Genomic DNA, 21,719 nt, shown 5'->3' with positions numbered 1-21,719 from the left:
GTCTCCTCAGTCTCTGTTGTTGTGTTTCCATGTCTCCTCAGTCTCTGTTGTTGTGTTTCCATGTCTCCTCAGTCTCTGTTGTTGTGTTTCCATGTCTCCTCAGTCTCTGTTGTTGTGTTTCCATGTCTCCTCAGTCTCTGTTGTTGTGTTTCCATGTCTCCTCAGTCTCTGTTGTTGTGTTTCCATGTCTCCTCAGTCTCTGTTGTTGTGTTTCCATGTCTCCTCAGTCTCTGTTGTTGTGTTTCCATGTCTCCTCAGTCTCTGTTGTTGTGTTTGTCTCTGTCTCCTCCATGTCTCTCAGTCTCTGTTGTTGTGTTTCCATGTCTCCTCAGTCTCTGTTGTTGTGTTTCCATGTCTCCTCAGTCTCTGTTGTTGTGTTTCCATGTCTCCTCAGTCTCTGTTGTTGTGTTTCCATGTCTCCTCAGTCCATCCCTCTTGTTGTGTTTTCCATGTCTCCTCAGTCTCTGTTGTTGTGTTTCCATGTCTCCTCAGTCTCTGTTGTTGTGTTTCCATGTCTCCTCAGTCTCTGTTGTTGTGTTTCCATGTCTCCTCAGTCTCTGTTGTTGTGTTTTCCATGTCTCCTCAGTCTCTGTTGTTGTTGTGTTTCCATGTCTCCTCAGTCTCTGTTGTTGTGTTTCCATGTCTCCTCAGTCTCTGTTGTTGTGTTTCCATGTCTCCTCAGTCTCTGTTGTTGTGTTTCCATGTCTCCTCAGTCTCTGTTGTTGTGTTTCCATGTCTCCTCAGTCTCTGTTGTTGTGTTTCCATGTCTCCTCAGTCTCTGTTGTTGTGTTTTCATGTCTCCTCAGTCTCTGTTGTTGTGTTTCCATGTCTCCTCAGTCTCTGTTGTTGTGTTTCCATGTCTCCTCAGTCTCTGTTGTTGTGTTTCCATGTCTCCTCAGTCTCTGTTGTTGTGTTTCCATGTCTCCTCAGTCTCTGTTGTTGTGTGTCCATGTCTCCTCAGTCTCTGTTGTTGTGTTTCCATGTCTCCTCAGTCTCTGTTGTTGTGTTTCCATGTCTCCTCTGTCTCTGTTGTTGTGTGTCCATGTCTCCTCAGTCTCTGTTGTTGTGTGTTCATGTCTCCTCAGTCTCTGTTGTTGTGTTTCCATGTCTCCTCAGTCTCTGTTGTTGTGTTTCCATGTCTCCTCAGTCTCTGTTGTTGTGTTTTCCATGTCTCCTCAGTCTCTGTTGTTGTGTGTCCATGTCTCCTCAGTCTCTGTTGTTGTGTTTCCATGTCTCCTCAGTCTCTGTTGTTGTGTTTCCATGTCTCCTCAGTCTCTGTTGTTGTGTTTCCATGTCTCCTCAGTCTCTGTTGTTGTGTTTCCATGTCTCCTCAGTCTCTGTTGTTGTGTTTCCATGTCTCTTCAGTCTCTGTTGTTGTGTTTCCATGTCTCCTCAGTCTCTGTTGTTGTGTTTCCATGTCTCCTCAGTCTCTGTTGTTGTGTTTCCATGTCTCCTCAGTCTCTGTTGTTGTGTTTCCATGTCTCCTCAGTCTCTGTTGTTGTGTTTTCATGTCTCCTCAGTCTCTGTTGTTGTGTTTCCATGTCTCCTCAGTCTCTGTTGTTGTGTTTCCATGTCTCCTCAGTCTCTGTTGTTGTGTTTCCATGTCTCCTCAGTCTCTGTTGTTGTGTTTCCATGTCTCCTCAGTCTCTGTTGTTGTGTTTCCATGTCTCCTCAGTCTCTGTTGTTGTGTTTCCATGTCTCCTCAGTCTCTGTTGTTGTGTTTCCATGTCTCCTCAGTCTCTGTTGTTGTGTTTCCATGTCTCCTCAGTCTCTGTTGTTGTATTTTCACGTCTCCTCAATCCCTGTTGTTGTGTTTCCATGTCTCCTCAGTCTCTGTTGTTGTGTTCTGTCTCTCATTTGTTGTGCATGTCTCCTCAGTCTCTGTTGTTGTGTTTCCATGTCTCCTCAGTCTCTGTTGTTGTGTTTCCATGTCTCCTCAGTCTCTGTTGTTGTGTTTCCATGTCTCCTCAGTCTCTGTTGTTGTGTTTCCATGTCTCCTCAGTCTCTGTTGTTGTGTGTCCATGTCTCCTCAGTCTCTGTTGTTGTGTTTCCATGTCTCCTCAGTCTCTGTTGTTGTGTTTCCATGTCTCCTCAGTCTCTGTTGTTGTGTTTTCCATGTCTCCTCAGTCTCTGTTGTTGTGTTTCCATGTCTCCTCAGTCTCTGTTGTTGTGTTTTTCCATGTCTCCTCAGTCTCTGTTGTTGTGTTTTCATGTCTCCTCAGTCTCTGTTGTTGTGTTTTCATGTCTCCTCAGTCTCTGTTGTTGTGTTTCCATGTCTCCTCAGTCTCTGTTGTTGTGTTTCCATGTCTCCTCAGTCTCTGTTGTTGTGTTTCCATGTCTCCTCAGTCCCTGTTGTTGTGTTTCCATGTCTCCTCAGTCTCTGTTGTTGTGTTTCCATGTCTCCTCAGTCTCTGTTGTTGTGTTTCCATGTCTCCTCAGTCTCTGTTGTTGTGTTTTCATGTCTCCTCAGTCTCTGTTGTTGTGTTTCATGTCTCCTCAGTCTCTGTTGTTGTGTTTCCATGTCTCCTCAGTCTCTGTTGTTGTGTTTCCATGTCTCCTCAGTCTCTGTTGTTGTGTTTCCATGTCTCCTCAGTCTCTGTTGTTGTGTTTTCCATGTCTCCTCAGTCTCTGTTGTTGTGTTTCCATGTCTCCTCAGTCTCTGTTGTTGTGTTTCCATGTCTCCTCAGTCTCTGTTGTTGTGTTTCCATGTCTCCTCAGTCTCTGTTGTTGTGTTTCCATGTCTCCTCAGTCTCTGTTGTTGTGTTTCCATGTCTCCTCAGTCTCTGTTGTTGTGTTTTCGTGTCTCCTCAGTCTCTGTTGTTGTGTGTCCATGTCTCCTCTGTCTCTGTTGTTGTGTTTCCATGTCTCCTCAGTCTCTGTTGTTGTGTTTCCATGTCTCCTCAGTCTCTGTTGTTGTGTTTCCATGTCTCCTCAGTCTCTGTTGTTGTGTTTCCATGTCTCCTCAGTCTCTGTTGTTGTGTTTCCCATGTCTCCTCAGTCTCTGTTGTTGTGTTTCCATGTCTCCTCAGTCTCTGTTGTTGTGTTTCCATGTCTCCTCAGTCTCTGTTGTTGTGTTTCCATGTCTCCTCAGTCTCTGTTGTTGTGTTTCCATGTCTCCTCAGTCTCTGTTGTTGTGTTTCCATGTCTCCTCAGTCTCTGTTGTTGTGTGTCCATGTCTCCTCAGTCTCTGTTGTTGTGTTTCCATGTCTCCTCAGTCTCTGTTGTTGTGTTTTCATGTCTCCTCAGTCTCTGTTGTTGTGTTTCCATGTCTCCTCAGTCTCTGTTGTTGTGTTTCCATGTCTCCTCAGTCTCTGTTGTTGTGTGTCCATGTCTCCTCAGTCTCTGTTGTTGTGTTTCCATGTCTCCTCAGTCTCTGTTGTTGTGTTTCCATGTCTCCTCAGTCTCTGTTGTTGTGTTTCCATGTCTCCTCAGTCTCTGTTGTTGTGTTTCCATGTCTCCTCAGTCTCTGTTGTTGTGTTTCCATGTCTCCTCAGTCTCTGTTGTTGTGTTTCCATGTCTCCTCAGTCTCTGTTGTTGTGTTTCCATGTCTCCTCAGTCTCTGTTGTTGTGTGTGTTTCCATGTCTCCTCAGTCTCTGTTGTTGTGTTTCCATGTCTCCTCAGTCTCTGTTGTTGTGTTTCCATGTCTCCTCTGTCTCTTGTTGTTGTGTTTCCATGTCTCCTCAGTCTCTGTTGTTGTGTTTCCATGTCTCCTCTGTCTGTTGTTGTGTTTCCATGTCTCCTCAGTCTCTGTTGTTGTGTTTCCATGTCTCCTCAGTCTCTGTTGTTGTGTTTCCATGTCTCCTCAGTCTCTGTTGTTGTGTTTCCATGTCTCCTCAGTCTCTGTTGTTGTGTTTCCATGTCTCCTCAGTCTCTGTTGTTGTGTTTCCATGTCTCCTCAGTCTCTGTTGTTGTGTTTCCATGTCTCCTCAGTCTCTGTTGTTGTGTTTCCATGTCTCCTCAGTCTCTGTTGTTGTGTTTCCATGTCTCCTCAGTCTCTGTTGTTGTGTTTCCATGTCTCCTCAGTCTCTGTTGTTGTGTTTCCATGTCTCCTCAGTCTCTGTTGTTGTGTGTTTCCATGTCTCCTCAGTCTCTGTTGTTGTGTTTCCATGTCTCCTCAGTCTCTGTTGTTGTGTTTCCATGTCTCCTCAGTCTCTGTTGTTGTGTTTCCATGTCTCCTCAGTCTCTTTGTTGTTGTGTTTCCATGTCTCCTCAGTCTCTGTTGTTGTGTTTCCATGTCTCCTCAGTCCATCCCTCTTGTTGTGTTTCCGTGTCTCCTCAGTCTCTGTTGTTGTGTTTCCATGTCTCCTCAGTCTCTGTTGTTGTGTTTCCATGTCTCCTCAGTCTCTGTTGTTGTGTTTCCATGTCTCCTCAGTCCATCCCTCTTGTTGTGTTTCCGTGTCTCCTCAGTCTCTGTTGTTGTGTTTCCATGTCTCCTCAGTCTCTGTTGTTGTGTTTCCATGTCTCCTCAGTCTCTGTTGTTGTGTTTCCATGTCTCCTCAGTCTCTGTTGTTGTGTTTCCATGTCTCCTCAGTCTCTGTTGTTGTGTTTCCATGTCTCCTCAGTCTCTGTTGTTGTGTTTCCATGTCTCCTCAGTCTCTGTTGTTGTGTTTCCATGTCTCCTCAGTCTCTGTTGTTGTGTTTCCATGTCTCCTCAGTTCTGTTGTTGTGTTTCCATGTCTCCTCAGTCTCTGTTGTTGTGTTTCCATGTCTCCTCAGTCTCTGTTGTTGTGTTTCCATGTCTCCTCAGTCCCTGTTGTTGTGTTTCCATGTCTCCTCAGTCTCTGTTGTTGTGTTTCCATGTCTCCTTTGTCTCTGTTGTTGTGTTTCCATGTCTCCTCAGTCTCTGTTGTTGTGTTTCCATGTCTCCTCAGTCCCTGTTGTTGTGTTTCCATGTCTCCTCAGTCTCTGTTGTTGTGTTTCCATGTCTCCTCAGTCTCTGTTGTTGTGTTTCCATGTCTCCTCAGTCTCTGTTGTTGTGTTTCCATGTCTCCTCTGTCTCTGTTGTTGTGTTTCCATGTCTCCTCAGTCTCTGTTGTTGTGTTTCCATGTCTCCTCAGTCTCTGTTGTTGTGTTTCCATGTCTCCTCAGTCTCTGTTGTTGTGTGTTTCCATGTCTCCTCAGTCTCTGTTGTTGTGTTTCCATGTCTCCTCAGTCTCTGTTGTTGTGTTTCCATGTCTCCTCAGTCTCTGTTGTTGTGTTTCCATGTCTCCTCAGTCTCTGTTGTTGTGTTTCCATGTCTCCTCAGTCTCTGTGTTGTGTGTTTCCATGTCTCCTCAGTCTCTGTTGTTGTGTTTCCATGTCTCCTCAGTCTCTGTTGTTGTGTTTCCATGTCTCCTCAGTCTCTGTTGTTGTGTTTCCATGTCTCCTCAGTCTCTGTTGTTGTGTTTCCATGTCTCCTCAGTCTCTGTTGTTGTGTTTCCATGTCTCCTCAGTCTCTGTTGTTGTGTGTTTCATGTCTCCTCAGTCTCTGTTGTTGTGTTTCCATGTCTCCTCAGTCTCTGTTGTTGTGTTTCCATGTCTCCTCAGTCTCTGTTGTTGTGTTTCCATGTCTCCTCAGTCTCTGTTGTTGTGTTTCCATGTCTCCTCAGTCTCTGTTGTTGTGTTTCATGTCTCCTCAGTCTCTGTTGTTGTGTTTCCATGTCTCCTCAGTCTCTGTTGTTGTGTTTCCATGTCTCCTCAGTCTCTGTTGTTGTGTTTCCATGTCTCCTCAGTCCTCTGTTGTTGTGTTTCCATGTCTCCTCAGTCTCTGTTGTTGTGTTTCCATGTCTCCTCAGTCTCTGTTGTTGTGTTTCCATGTCTCCTCAGTCTCTGTTGTTGTTGTGTTTCCATGTCTCCTCAGTCTCTGTTGTTGTGTTTCCATGTCTCCTCAGTCTCTGTTGTTGTGTTTCCATGTCTCCTCAGTCTCTGTTGTTGTGTTTCCATGTCTCCTCAGTCTCTGTTGTTGTGTTTCCATGTCTCCTCAGTCTCTGTTGTTGTGTTTCCATGTCTCCTCAGTCTCTGTTGTTGTGTTTCCATGTCTCCTCAGTCTCTGTTGTTGTGTTTCCATGTCTCCTCAGTCTCTGTTGTTGTGTTTCCATGTCTCCTCAGTCTCTGTTGTTGTGTTTTCCATGTCTCCTCAGTCTCTGTTGTTGTGTTTCCATGTCTCCTCAGTCTCTGTTGTTGTGTTTCCATGTCTCCTCAGTCTCTGTTGTTGTGTTTCCATGTCTCCTCAGTCTCTGTTGTTGTGTTTCCATGTCTCCTCAGTCTCTGTTGTTGTGTTTCCATGTCTCCTCAGTCTCTGTTGTTGTGTTTTCATGTCTCCTCAGTCTCTGTTGTTGTGTTTCCATGTCTCCTCAGTCTCTGTTGTTGTGTTTCCATGTCTCCTCAGTCTCTGTTGTTGTGTTTCCATGTCTCCTCAGTCTCTGTTGTTGTGTTTCCATGTCTCCTCAGTCTCTGTTGTTGTGTTTTCCATGTCTCCTCAGTCTCTGTTGTTGTGTTTCCATGTCTCCTCAGTCTCTGTTGTTGTGTGTTTCCATGTCTCCTCAGTCTCTGTTGTTGTGTGTTTCCATGTCTCCTCAGTCTCTGTTGTTGTGTTTCCATGTCTCCTCAGTCTCTGTTGTTGTGTTTCCATGTCTCCTCAGTCTCTGTTGTTGTGTTTCCATGTCTCCTCAGTCTCTGTTGTTGTGTTTCCATGTCTCCTCAGTCTCTGTTGTTGTGTTTCCATGTCTCCTCAGTCTCTGTTGTTGTGTTTCCATGTCTCCTCAGTCTCTGTTGTTGTGTTTCCATGTCTCCTCAGTCTCTGTTGTTGTGTTTCCATGTCTCCTCAGTCTCTGTTGTTGTGTTTCCATGTCTCCTCAGTCTCTGTTGTTGTGTTTCCATGTCTCCTCAGTCTCTGTTGTTGTGTTTCCATGTCTCCTCAGTCTCTGTTGTTGTGTTTCCATGTCTCCTCATCTCTGTTGTTGTGTTTCCATGTCTCCTCAGTCTCTGTTGTTGTGTTTCCATGTCTCCTCAGTCTCTGTTGTTGTGTTTCCATGTCTCCTCAGTCTCTGTTGTTGTGTTTCCATGTCTCCTCAGTCTCTGTTGTTGTGTTTTCCATGTCTCCTCAGTCTCTGTTGTTGTGTTTCCATGTCTCCTCAGTCTCTGTTGTTGTGTGTTTCCATGTCTCCTCAGTCTCTGTTGTTGTGTTTCCATGTCTCCTCAGTCTCTGTTGTTGTGTTTCCATGTCTCCTCAGTCTCTGTTGTTGTGTTTCCATGTCTCCTCAGTCTCTGTTGTTGTGTTTCCATGTCTCCTCAGTCTCTGTTGTTGTGTTTCCATGTCTCCTCAGTCTCTGTTGTTGTGTTTCCATGTCTCCTCAGTCTCTGTTGTTGTGTTTCCATGTCTCCTCAGTCTCTGTTGTTGTGTTTCCATGTCTCCTCAGTCTCTGTTGTTGTGTTTCCATGTCTCCTCAGTCTCTGTTGTTGTGTTTCCATGTCTCCTCAGTCTCTGTTGTTGTGTTTCCATGTCTCCTCAGTCTCTGTTGTTGTGTTTCCATGTCTCCTCAGTCTCTGTTGTTGTGTTTCCATGTCTCCTCAGTCTCTGTTGTTGTGTTTCCATGTCTCCTCAGTCTCTGTTGTTGTGTTTCCATGTCTCCTCAGTCTCTGTTGTTGTGTTTCCATGTCTCCTCAGTCTCTGTTGTTGTGTTTCCATGTCTCCTCAGTCTCTGTTGTTGTGTTTCCATGTCTCCTCAGTCTCTGTTGTTGTGTTTCCATGTCTCCTCAGTCTCTGTTGTTGTGTTTTCATGTCTCCTCAGTCTCTGTTGTTGTGTTTCCATGTCTCCTCAGTCTCTGTTGTTGTGTTTCCATGTCTCCTCAGTCTCTGTTGTTGTGTTTCCATGTCTCTCAGTCTCTGTTGTTGTGTTTCCATGTCTCCTCAGTCTCTGTTGTTGTGTTTCCATGTCTCCTCAGTCTCTGTTGTTGTGTTTCCATGTCTCCTCAGTCTCTGTTGTTGTGTTTCCATGTCTCCTCAGTCTCTGTTGTTGTGTTTCCATGTCTCCTCAGTCTCTGTCTGTTGTTGTGTTTCCATGTCTCCTCAGTCTCTGTTGTTGTGTGTTTCCATGTCTCCTCAGTCTCTGTTGTTGTGTTTCCATGTCTCCTCAGTCTCTGTTGTTGTGTTTCCATGTCTCCTCAGTCTCTGTGTTGTTGTGTGTCCATGTCTCCTCAGTCTCTGTTGTTGTGTTTCCATGTCTCCTCAGTCTCTGTTGTTGTGTTTCCATGTCTCCTCAGTCTCTGTTGTTGTGTTTCCATGTCTCTCAGTCTCTGTTGTTGTGTTTCCATGTCTCCTCAGTCTCTGTTGTTGTGTTTCCATGTCTCCTCAGTCTCTGTTGTTGTGTTTCCATGTCTCCTCAGTCCTGTTGTTGTGTTTCCATGTCTCTCAGTCTCTGTTGTTGTGTTTCCATGTCTCCTCAGTCTCTCGTTGTTGTGTTTCCATGTCTCCTCAGTCTCTGTTGTTGTGTTTCCATGTCTCCTCAGTCTCTGTTGTTGTGTTTCCATGTCTCCTCAGTCTCTGTTGTTGTGTTTCCATGTCTCCTCAGTCTCTGTTGTTGTGTTTCCATGTCTCCTCAGTCTCTGTTGTTGTGTTTCCATGTCTCCTCAGTCTCTGTTGTTGTGTTTCCATGTCTCCTCAGTCTCTGTTGTTGTGTTCCATGTCTCCTCAGTCTCTGTTGTTGTGTTTCCATGTCTCCTCAGTCTCTGTTGTTGTGTTTCCATGTCTCCTCAGTCTCTGTTGTTGTGTTTCCATGTCTCCTCAGTCTCTGTTGTTGTGTTTCCATGTCTCCTCAGTCTCTGTTGTTGTGTTTCCATGTCTCCTCAGTCTCTGTTGTTGTGTTTTCCATGTCTCCTCAGTCTCTGTTGTTGTGTTTCCATGTCTCCTCAGTCTCTGTTGTTGTTGTGTTTCCATGTCTCCTCAGTCTCTGTTGTTGTGTTTCCATGTCTCCTCAGTCTCTGTTGTTGTGTTTCCATGTCTCCTCAGTCTCTGTTGTTGTGTTTCCATGTCTCCTCAGTCTCTGTTGTTGTGTTTCCATGTCTCCTCAGTCTCTGTTGTTGTGTTTCCATGTCTCCTCCTCCATCTCTGTTGTTGTGTTTCCATGTCTCCTCAGTCTCTGTTGTTGTGTTTCCATGTCTCCTCAGTCTCTGTTGTTGTGTTTCCATGTCTCCTCAGTCTCTGTTGTTGTGTTTCCATGTCTCCTCAGTCTCTGTTGTTGTGTTTCCATGTCTCCTCAGTCTCTGTTGTTGTGTTTCCATGTCTCCTCAGTCTCTGTTGTTGTGTTTCCATGTCTCCTCAGTCTCTGTTGTTGTGTTTCCATGTCTCCTCAGTCTCTGTTGTTGTGTTTCCATGTCTCCTCAGTCTCTGTTGTTGTGTTTCCATGTCTCCTCAGTCTCTGTTGTTGTGTTTCCATGTCTCCTCAGTCTCTGTTGTTGTGTTTTCCATGTCTCCTCAGTCTCTGTTGTTGTGTTTCCATGTCTCCTCAGTCTCTGTTGTTGTGTTTCCATGTCTCCTCAGTCTCTGTTGTTGTGTTTCCATGTCTCCTCAGTCTCTGTTGTTGTGTTTCCATGTCTCCTCAGTCTCTGTTGTTGTGTTTCCATGTCTCCTCAGTCCTGTTGTTGTGTTTCCATGTCTCCTCAGTCTCTGTTGTTGTGTTTCCATGTCTCCTCAGTCCTCTCCTCGTCGTTTGTGTTTTCCATGTCTCCTCAGTCTCTGTTGTTGTGTTTCCATGTCTCCTCAGTCTCTGTTGTTGTGTTTCCATGTCTCCTCTGTCTCTGTTGTTGTGTTTGCATGTCTCCTCAGTCCATCCCTCTTGTTGTGTTTCCGTGTCTCCTCAGTCTCTGTTGTTGTGTGTCCATGTCTCCTCATGTCTCCTCAATTCCTGTTTCCATGTCTCCTCAGTCCCTGTTGTTGTGTTTTCATGTCTCCTCAGTCCATCCCTCTTGTTGTGTTTCCGTGTTTCCTCAGTCCCTGTTGTTGTGTTTCCATGTCTCCTCAGTCTCTGTTGTTGTGTTTCCATGTCTCCTCAGTCCATCCCTCTTGTTGTGTTTCCATGTCTCCTCAGTCCATCCCTCTTGTTGTGTTTCCGTGTCTCCTCAGTCTCTGTTGTTGTGTGTCCATGTCTCCTCAGTCTCTGTTGTTGTGTTTCCATGTCTCCTCAGTCTCTGTTGTTGTGTTTCCATGTCTCCTCAGTCTCTGTTGTTGTGTTTCCATGTCTCCTCAGTCTCTGTTGTTGTGTGTCCATGTCTCCTCAGTCTCTGTTGTTGTGTTTCCATGTCTCATGTCTCCTCAGTCCATCCCTCTTGTTGTGTTTCCATGTCTCCTCAGTCTCTGTTGTTGTGTTTCCATGTCTCCTCAGTCTCTGTTGTTGTGTTTCCATGTCTCCTCAGTCTCTGTTGTTGTGTTTCCATGTCTCCTCAGTCTCTGTTGTTGTGTTTCCATGTCTCCTCAGTCTCTGTTGTTGTGTTTCCATGTCTCCTCAGTCTCTGTTGTTGTGTTTCCATGTCTCCTCAGTCTCTGTTGTTGTGTTTCCATGTCTCCTCAGTCTCTGTTGTTGTGTTTCCATGTCTCCTCAGTCTCTGTTGTTGTGTGTTCCATGTCTCCTCAGTCTCTGTTGTTGTGTGTTCTCATCCGTCTCTCAGTCTCTGTTGTTGTGTTTCCATGTCTCCTCAGTCTCTGTTGTTGTGTGTCCATGTCTCCTCAGTCTCTGTTGTTGTGTGTCCATGTCTCCTCAGTCTCTGTTGTTGTGTTTCCATGTCTCCTCAGTCTCTGTTGTTGTGTTTCCATGTCTCCTCAGTCCATCCCTCTTGTTGTGTTTCCATGTCTCCTCAGTCTCTGTTGTTGTGTGTCCATGTCTCCTCAGTCTCTGTTGTTGTGTTTCCATGTCTCCTCAGTCTCTGTTGTTGTGTTTCCATGTCTCCTCAGTCTCTGTTGTTGTGTTTCCATGTCTCCTCAGTCTCTGTTGTTGTGTTTCCATGTCTCCTCAGTCTCTGTTGTTGTGTTTCCATGTCTCTCGTCTCTTGTTGTTGTGTTTCCATGTCTCCTCATCTCTGTTGTTGTGTTTCCATGTCTCCTCAGTCTCTGTTGTTGTGTTTCCATGTCTCCTCAGTCTCTGTTGTTGTGTGTTCATGTCTCCTCAGTCTCTGTTGTTGTGTTTCCATGTCTCTCAGTCTCTGTTGTTGTGTGTTCATGTCTCCTCAGTCTCTGTTGTTGTGTTTCCATGTCTCCTCAGTCTCTGTTGTTGTGTTTCCATGTCTCCTCAGTCTCTGTTGTTGTGTTTCCATGTCTCCTCAGTCTCTGTTGTTGTGTTTCCATGTCTCTTCAGTCTCTGTTGTTGTGTTTCCATGTCTCCTCAGTCTCTGTTGTTGTGTTTCCATGTCTCCTCAGTCTCTGTTGTTGTGTTTCCATGTCTCCTCAGTCTCTGTTGTTGTGTTTCCATGTCTCCTCAGTCTCTGTTGTTGTGTGTTTCCATGTCTCTCAGTCTCTGTTGTTGTGTTTCCATGTCTCCTCTGTCTCTGTTGTTGTGTTTCCATGTCTCCTCTGTCTCTGTTGTTGTGTTTCCATGTCTCCTCAGTCTCTGTTGTTGTGTTTCCATGTCTCTTCAGTCTCTGTTGTTGTGTTTCCATGTCTCCTCAGTCTCTGTTGTTGTGTGTCCATGTCTCCTCAGTCTCTGTTGTTGTGTTTCCATGTCTCTTCAGTCTCTGTTGTTGTGTTTCCATGTCTCCTCAGTCTCTGTTGTTGTGTTTCCATGTCTCCTCAGTCTCTGTTGTTGTGTTTCCATGTCTCCTCAGTCTCTGTCTTGTTGTGTTTCCATGTCTCCTCAGTCTCTGTTGTTGTGTGTCCATGTCTCCTCAGTCTCTGTTGTTGTGTGTCCATGTCTCCTCAGTCTCTGTTGTTGTGTTTCCATGTCTCCTCAGTCTCTGTTGTTGTGTTTCCATGTCTCCTCAGTCTCTGTTGTTGTGTTTCCATGTCTCCTCAGTCTCTGTTGTTGTGTTTCCATGTCTCCTCAGTCTCTGTTGTTGTGTTTCCATGTCTCCTCAGTCTCTGTTGTTGTGTTTCCATGTCTCCTCAGTCTCTGTTGTTGTGTTTCCATGTCTCCTCAGTCTCTGTTGTTGTGTTTCCATGTCTCCTCAGTCTCTGTTGTTGTGTTTCCATGTCTCCTCAGTCTCTGTTGTTGTGTTTCCATGTCTCCTCAGTCTCTGTTGTTGTGTTTCCATGTCTCCTCAGTCTCGTTGTTTTTTCATGTCTCTTGTTGTGTTTGTGTTTTCCATGTCTCCTCAGTCTCTGTTGTTGTGTTTCCATGTCTCCTCAGTCTCTGTTGTTGTGTTTCCATGTCTCCTCAGTCTCTGTTGTTGTGTGTCCATGTCTCCTCAGTCTCTGTTGTTGTGTTTCCATGTCTCTTCAGTCTCTGTTGTTGTGTTTCCATGTCTCCTCAGTCTCTGTTGTTGTGTGTCCATGTCTCCTCAGTCTCTGTTGTTGTGTGTCCATGTCTCTTCAGTCTCTGTTGTTGTGTTTCCATGTCTCCTCAGTCTCTGTTGTTGTGTTTCCGTGTCTCCTCAGTCTCTGTTGTTGTGTGTCCATGTCTCCTCAGTCTCTGTTGTTGTGTTTCCATGTCTCCTCAGTCTCTGTTGTTGTGTTTCCATGTCTCCTCAGTCTCTGTTGTTGTGTGTCCATGTCTCCTCAGTCTCTGTTGTTGTGTTTCCATGTCTCCTCAGTCTCTGTTGTTGTGTTTCCATGTCTCCTCTGTCTATGTTGTTGTTTTTCCATGTCTCTTCTGTCTCTGTTGTTGTGTTTCCATGTCTCCTCTGTCGCTGTTGTTGTTTTTCCATGTCTCTTCTGTCTCTGTTGTTGTGTTTCCATGTCTCCTGAGTCTCTGTTGTTGTGTTTTCATGTCTCCTCTGTCTCTGTTGTTGTGTTTCCATGTCTCCTGAGTCTCTGTTGTTGTGTTTCCATGTCTCTTCAGTCTCTGTTGTTGTGTGTCCATGTCTCTTCAGTCCCTGTTGTGGTGTTTCCATGTCTCCTCAGTCTCTGTTGTTGTGTTTCCATGTCTCTTCAGTCCCTGTTGTTGTGTTTTCATGTTTTCTCAGTCTCTGTTGTTGTGTTTCAGTGTCTCCTCAGTCTCTGTTGTTGTGTTTCAGTGTCTCCTCAGTCTCTGTTGTTGTGTTTCCATGTCTCCTCAGTCCCAGTAGTTATTACAAGGATACCAATGACGCGGAGATCGGTCCCCCACCCCTCCTGATCTGATTACGATGTTTACTTTTAACAGTGATACCAATGACGCGGAGATCGGTCCCCCACCCCCTCCAGTTCCTCGTCCACGAGAGTACCACTACAGAGTGGACAACCTGAACACCAGACCTCCGGATATATCCGAGTCAACGCCTACCTCGTGCATGTGTAATAGGAAGAGTGGAGACTACTGTAGAATCTCCAAGTTTGGTAAGTAGTTTTTATTTAGTACAGCAATATAATTACCACCGTATGCGAAAGGCGAGTGAATTTCTTTTCACCTCCTCACCACTTCTTCAACAAATTTGCTTCTTCAAACAATAATATCTTTCTATTAGCAACGAAGTTGGTTCATATGTGAAGCTATTTCTTGTGTTAATTACACATGCAATCGTATCCTGTTTGTCTCCTTTTACAGACATTCCTGTAGAGACAAAGGATGCTGCTATTCAGGCGGGCGAAGAAAAAGAGGATACTGATTACGTATATCTGGTCAAATTCGAACAGGCTGTCCAATGTGACATCATTAGTGCGCACACTCTTCCGTCGCCATGGTAATTATTCAGTCTTTCCTGTTGTATCTTACAACTGCTACTACTTGTCTTTTGAATTCGATGTTGCTTTAGATTCGATGTACTTTGTCTGATTTTGTGAGGAAAGTCAATGATTTAACCGATCACAGTGGCATTCCTACTGGACATCATCAATCTCACTGCTTCATAGGATTTCGAGTTTGTACAAGCAGTATCTTTGTTTGTTTGTTTGTAATTTTGTTTTTGGTTTATCTGTAGCAACTCGTCAGTGACGTTGTCAGAACCTACGGATTCTTTGTCTTATTCAGCATACAGACGCCATGTGAGGGCCGCGTTCAGCACGTGGCAGGTACTGCCTGCTGCCATAACGAACCAAAACACGGGTGGCTGGACTCGTTCTGATACGCGCCAAACCGAGGTAGCAAACGATAGCTTTGTTCTGGCGCTTAGACTTACCCCGGAGGTCCGCTGTTTTCTTCACAAAAACGGGTTGTGTGAGACAATGTCTTTAGAGGAGATTACAGATGCCACATGCAAGACAGTTAACAATAGAGAACAGATCCAAACTCCCGTTGAAACTGCATATGACGCAAATGTAAAAGTAGACATTTGTGAAAACGTTAATGCAATGGCGGAATCACTTGTGGGTGACCAAGATACCAATAGTGAAGACTATGTACCAATGGATGGTAACAACGGTGAGGATTATCTACCAATGTCAAATATTGCAGATTCTGATGATTATATTCCAATTGGTGATCAAATTGTTTCTTCAGAAGACCGGGATGATTACATACCATTAAATCAAGATAGTTATTCTTATTTATTATCACGACAACAAAGGCATGATTCAGTGAAATCAAGTGTAGAATGTGCTGAAACAACATCAAGTGTGGTAGACACACAACTCTCGATGGCATCGGACTCCACTGAACAATGTACGGAAAGCCTTAAAGGTGAGGATACCGGCGATGAGCCCAGCGACAATGAGTATGAATACATAGAAGATGAAGATTATTTAAAAATGACAAAGAGAACTGCTACAAACAAGAGTTATTACAACTGTTCACACCTGAAGAAGGACGACCAGGAGGACTACGTGCCGGTCAATGACTATACACTTCCGCGCAGACGTGAAAGCTCGTCACATAAAGTGCCAATTACGGAAGTTCCATCTCCGCGCAGATGCGAAAGTTCTACGAATCCCGATTACGCGAACTATCCACCTTTGGATGGATATAGTTCCAATTGCTGACTGCCCACATGAAAAGAATGGCACATTTTACGTGTGTGGCAGCTATCAGCAGGCTGAATCTAGCCGATGACTTCTAGTGGTTACTATCGGGCCTTTTGTGGATTACTGAGACATTGTGACTGCTGTTCAGAGTGAAATCATGACACAAAACATAATCTTTCATATTTTAAAACAATAATGTAGATCTCGTGTCGATAAAGTCAATTTACAAAACATGAGAACAATTCAGGAAAACAATCACGTGCAACCTGACAATTATATAAAATAGGATACAGAACATGGACTCCTCGGGATCAAGTTGTACAAAATAGAGTATAGTACATGGACTCCTCGTATTGCTCACATGCGATGTTGCTTAAAAATAAGTTATAAATCATGGACTCCTAGTATATAGATTGTTCGTCTGTGAAGTCGTACACAATATTATATAGAACATGGACTCCTAGTATAGAGATTGTTCGTCTGTGAAGTCGTACAAAATAAGATATAGAACATGGACTCCTAGTATAGAGATTGTTCGTCTGAGAAGTCGTACAAAATAAGATATAGAACATGGACTCCTAGTATAGAGATTGTTCGTCAGTGAAGTCGTAAAAATAAGATATAGAACATGGACCCCTAGTATAGAGATTGTTCGTCAGTGAAGTCGTAAAAATAAGATATAGAACATGGACTCCTAGTATGGAGATTGTTCGTCTGTGAAGTCGTACAAAATAAGATATAGAACATGGTCTCCTTGTATAGAGATTGTTCGTCTGTGAAGTCGTACAAAATAAGATATAGAACATGGACTCCTAGTATGGAGATTGTTCGTCTGTGAAGTCGTACAAAATAAGATATAGAACATGGACTCCTAGTATAGAGATTGTTCGTCTGTGAAGTCGTACAAAATAAGATATAGAACATGGACTCCTAGTATGGAGATTGTTCGTCTGTGAAGTCGTACAAAATAAGATATAGAACATGGACTCCTAGTATAGAGATTGTTCGTCTGTGAAGTCGTACAAAATAAGATATAGAACATGGACTCCTAGTATAGAGATTGTTCGTCTGTGAAGTCGTACAAAATAAGATATAGAACATGGTCTCCTTGTATAGAGATTGTTCGTCTGTGAAGTCGTACAAAATAAGATATAGAACATGGACTCCTAGTATGGAGATTGTTCGTCTGTGAAGTCGTACAAAATAAGATATAGAACATGGACTCCTAGTATGGAGATTGTTCGTCTGTGAAGTCGTACAAAATAAGATATAGAACATGGACTCCTAGTATGGAGATTGTTCGTCTGTGAAGTCGTACAAAATAAGATATAGAACATGGTCTCCTTGTATAGAGATTGTTCGTCTGTGAAGTCGTACAAAATAAGATATAGAACATGGTCTCCTAGTATAGAGATTGTTCGTCTGTGAAGTCGTACAAAATAAGATATAGAACATGGACTCCTAGTATGGAGATTGTTCGTCTGTGAAGTCGTACAAAATAAGATATAGAACATGGTCTCCTAGTAAAGAGATTGTTCGTCTGTGAAGTCGTACAAAATAAGATATAGAACATGGACTCCTAGTATGGAGATTGTTCGTCTGTGAAGTCGTACAAAATAAGATATAGAACATGAAATCACTAGTATAGAGATTGTTCGTCTGTGAAGTCGTACAAAATAAGATATAGAACATGGTCTCCTTGTATAGAGATTGTTCGTCTGTGAAGTCGTACAAAATAAGATATAGAACATGGTCTCCTTGTATAGAGATTGTTCGTCTGTGAAGTCGTACAAAATAAGATATAGAACATGGTCTCCTAGTATGGAGATTGTTCGTCTGTGAAGTCGTACAAAATAAGATATAGAACATGGACTCCTAGTATGGAGATTGTTCGTCTGTGAAGTCGTACAAAATAAGATATAGAACATGGACTCCTAGTATGGAGATTGTTCGTCTCTGAAGTCGTACAAAATAAGATATAGAACATGGACTCCTAGTATGGAGATTGTTCGTCTGTGAAGTCGTACAAAATAAGATATAGAACATGGTCTCCTTGTATAGAGATTGTTCGTCTGTGAAGTCGTACAAAATAAGATATAGAACATGGACACACTACCTAGGGATATAAGATTGTTCGTCTGTGAAGTCGTACAAAATAAGATTATAGAACATGGTCACACTACCGGGGATATAATGTCTGTGAAGTCGTACAAAATAAGAGACTGACACTACCGGGTATATAATTGTCTGTTGAGACAAAATATTATATAGCACACTCCTCGGGGATATAAATTCTTCCTTGAACCTGCACACTACCGGGGATATATGTCTGTTGAGACTGCACACTACCGCGATATAATGTCTGTTGAGACTGCACACTACCGGGGATATAATGTCTGTTGAGACACTGCTACATGAGTACCGGGGATATAATGTCTGTTGAGACTGCACACTACCGGGGATATAATACATGATGAAACTGCTAAACAGACACTTCACACTACCGGGTATATAATTGACTGTTGACTGCACACTACCGGGGATATAATGTCTGTTGAGACTACACACTACCGGGGATATAATGTCTGTTGAGACTGCACACTACCGGGATATAATGTCTGTTGAGACTGCACACTACCGGGGATATAATGTCTGTTGAGACTGCACACTACCGGGGATATAATGTCTGTTGAGACTGCGCATGCCCACTACCGGGGATATAATGTCTGTTGAGACTGCCCACTACCGGGGATATAATGTCTGTTGAGACTGCACACTACCGGGGATATAATGTCTGTTGAGACTGCACACTACCGGGGATATAATGTCTGTTGAGACTGCACACTACCGGGGATATAATGTCTGTTGAGACTGCACACTACCGGGGATATAATGTCTGTTGAGACTGCACACTACCGGGGATATAATGTCTGTTGAGACTGCACACTACCGGGGATATAATGTCTGTTGAGACTGCACACTACCGGGGATATAATGTCTGTTGAGACTGCACACTACCGGGGATATAATGTCTGTTGAGACTGCACACTACCGGGGATATAATGTCTGTTGAGACTGCACACTACCGGGGATATAATGTTTGTTGAGACTGCACACTACCGGGGATATAATGTCTGTTGAGACTGCATACTACCGGGGATATAATGTCTGTTGAGACTGCGCATGCCCACTACCGGGGATATAATGTCTGTTGAGACTGCCCACTACCGGGGATATAATGTCTGTTGAGACTGCACACTACCGGGGATATAATGTCTGTTGAGACTGCACACTACCGGGGATATAATGTCTGTTGAGACTGCACACTACCGGGGATATACTACCGGGGATATAATGTCTGTTGAGACTGCACACTACCGGGGATATAATGTCTGTTGAGACTGCACACTACCGGGGATATAATGTCTGTTGAGACTGCACACTACCGGGGATATAATGTCTGTTGAGACTGCACACTACCGGGGATATAATGTCTGTTGAGACTGCACACTACCGGGGATATAATGTCTGTTGAGACTGCACACTACCGGGGATATAATGTCTGTTGAGACTGCACACTACCGGGGATATAATGTCTGTTGAGACTGCACACTACCGGGGATATAATGTCTGTTGAGACTGCACACTACCGGGGATATAATGTCTGTTGAGACTGCACACTACCGGGGATATAATGTCTGTTGAGACTGCACACTACCGGGGATATAATGTCTGTTGAGACTGCACACTACCGGGGATATAATGTCTGTTGAGACTGCACACTACCGGGGATATAATGTCTGTTGAGACTGCACACTACCGGGGATATAATGTCTGTTGAGACTGCACACTACCGGGGATATAATGTCTGTTGAGACTGCACACTACCGGGGATATAATGTCTGTTGAGACTGCACACTACCGGGGATATAATGTCTGTTGAGACTGCACACTACCGGGGATATAATGTCTGTTGAGACTGCACACTACCGGGGATATAATGTCTGTTGAGACTGCACACTACCGGGGATATAATGTCTGTTGAGACTGCACACTACCGGGGATATAATGTCTGTTGAGACTGCACACTCTACCGGGGATATAATGTCTGTTGAGACTGCACACTACCGGGGATATAATGTCTGTTGAGACTGCACACTACCGGGGATATAATGTCTGTTGAGACTGCACACTACCGGGGATATAATGTCTGTTGAGACTGCACACTACCGGGGATATAATGTCTGTTGAGACTGCACACTACCGGGGATATAATGTCTGTTGAGACTGCACACACTACCGGGGATATAATGTCTGTTGAGACTGCACACTACCGGGGATATAATGTCTGTTGAGACTGCACACTACCGGGGATATAATGTCTGTTGAGACTGCACACTACCGGGGATATAATGTCTGTTGAGACTGCACACTACCGGGGATATAATGTCTGTTGAGACTGCACACTACCGGGGATATAATGTCTGTTGAGACTGCACACTACCGGGGATATAATGTCTGTTGAGACTGCACACTACCGGGGATATAATGTCTGTTGAGACTGCACACTACCGGGGATATAATGTCTGTTGAGACTGCACACTACCGGGGATATAATGTCTGTTGAGACTGCGCATGCCCACTACCGGGGATATAATGTCTGTTGAGACTGCATACTACCGGGGATATAATGTCTGTTGAGACTGCGCATGCCCACTACCGGGGATATAATGTCTGTTGAGACTGCCCACTACCGGGGATATAATGTCTGTTGAGACTGCACACTACCGGGGATATAATGTCTGTTGAGACTGCTCACTACCGGGGATATAATGTCTGTTGAGACTAGCACACTACCGGGGATATAATGTCTGTTGAGACTGCACACTACCGGGATATAATGTCTGTTGAGACTGCACACTACCGGGGATATAATGTCTGTTGAGACTGCACACTACCGGGGATATAATGTGTCTGTTGAGACTGCACACTACCGGGGATATAATGTCTGTTGAGACTGCACACTACCGGGGATATAATGTCTGTTGAGACTGCACACTACCGGGGATATAATGTCTGTTGAGACTGCACACTACCGGGGATATAATGTCTGTTGAGACTGCACACTACCGGGGATATAATGTCTGTTGAGACTGCACACTACCGGGGATATAATGTCTGTTGAGACTGCACACTACCGGGGATATAATGTCTGTTGAGGACTGCACACTACCGGGGATATAATGTCTGTTGAGACTGCACACACTACCGGGGATATAATGTCTGTTGAGACTGCACACTACCGGGGATATAATGTCTGTTGAGACTGCACACTACCGGGGATATAATGTCTGTTGAGACTGCACACTACCGGGGATATAATGTCTGTTGAGACTGCACACTACCGGGGATATAATGTCTGTTGAGACTGCACACTACCGGGGATATAATGTCTGTTGAGACTAGACTGCACACTACCGGGGATATAATGTCTGTTGAGACTGCACACTACCGGGGATATAATGTCTGTTGAGACTGCACACACCCGGGGATATAATGTCTGTTGAGACTGCACACTACCGGGGATATAATGTCTGTTGAGACTGCACACTACCGGGGATATAATGTCTGTTGAGACTGCACACTACCGGGGATATAATGTCTGTTGAGACTGCACACTACCGGGGATATAATGTCTGTTGAGACTGCCACACTACCGGGGATATAATGTCTGTTGAGACTGCACACTACCGGGGATATAATGTCTGTTGAGACTGCACACTACCGGGGATATAATGTCTGTTGAGACTGCACACTACCGGGGATATAATGTCTGTTGAGACTGCACACTACCGGGGATATAATGTCTGTTGAGACTACACACTACCGGGGATATAATGTCTGTTGAGACTGCACACTACCGGGGATATAATGTCTGTTGAGACTGCACACTACCGGGGATATAATGTCTGTTGAGACTGCACACTACCGGGGATATAATGTCTGTTGAGACTGCACACTACCGGGGATATAATGTCTGTTGAGACTGCACACTACCGGGGATATAATGTCTGTTGAGACTGCACACTACCGGGGATATAATGTCTGTTGAGACTGCACACACTACCGGGGATATAATGTCTGTTGAGACTGCACACTACCGGGGATATAATGTCTGTTGAGACTGCACACTACCGGGGATATAATGTCTGTTGAGACTGCACACTACCGGGGATATAATGTCTGTTGAGACTGCACACTACCGGGGATATAATGTCTGTTGAGACTGCACACTACCGGGGATATAATGTCTGTTGAGACTGCACACTACCGGGGATATAATGTCTGTTGAGACTGCACACTACCGGGGATATAATGTCTGTTGAGACTGCACACTACCGGGGATATAATGTCTGTTGAGACTGCACACTACCGGGGATATAATGTCTGTTGAGACTGCACACTACCGGGGATATAATGTCTGTTGAGACTGCACACTACCGGGGATATAATGTCTGTTGAGACTGCACACTACCGGGGATATAATGTCTGTTGAGACTGCACACTACCGGGGATATAATGTCTGTTGAGACTGCACACTACCGGGGATATAATGTCTGTTGAGACTGCACACTACCGGGGATATAATGTCTGTTGAGACTGCACACTACCGGGGATATAATGTCTGTTGAGACTGCACACTACCGGGGATATAATGTC

General features: G+C 44.5%; 1 protein-coding gene across 2 annotated transcripts in view; it reads left to right on the top strand.

Annotated features, from left to right (window-relative positions):
* LOC138307123 (uncharacterized) overlaps positions 1 to 15,403 on the top strand; it is a 46,534-nt gene extending 31,131 nt beyond the window's left edge. For both annotated transcript variants that reach the window (XM_069247764.1, XM_069247757.1), the window contains 3 exons: positions 13,267 to 13,439; positions 13,648 to 13,783; positions 14,021 to 15,403. In XM_069247764.1, coding sequence (XP_069103865.1) covers positions 13,394 to 13,439; positions 13,648 to 13,783; positions 14,021 to 15,017 — 1,179 coding nt within the window. In that variant the 5' untranslated portion in view covers positions 13,267 to 13,393 and the 3' untranslated portion in view covers positions 15,018 to 15,403. The remainder of the gene's footprint in view (positions 1 to 13,266; positions 13,440 to 13,647; positions 13,784 to 14,020) is intronic.
* Positions 15,404 to 21,719: the final 6,316 nt, after the last annotated feature.

Source organism: Argopecten irradians, chromosome 1 (assembly GCF_041381155.1).
Source record: "Argopecten irradians isolate NY chromosome 1, Ai_NY, whole genome shotgun sequence".
NCBI classification, from domain to species: domain Eukaryota; kingdom Metazoa; phylum Mollusca; class Bivalvia; order Pectinida; family Pectinidae; genus Argopecten; species Argopecten irradians.
The sequence above is the reverse complement of the archived record's forward strand: the minus strand, read 5'-3'. Positions and strand labels throughout refer to the sequence as shown.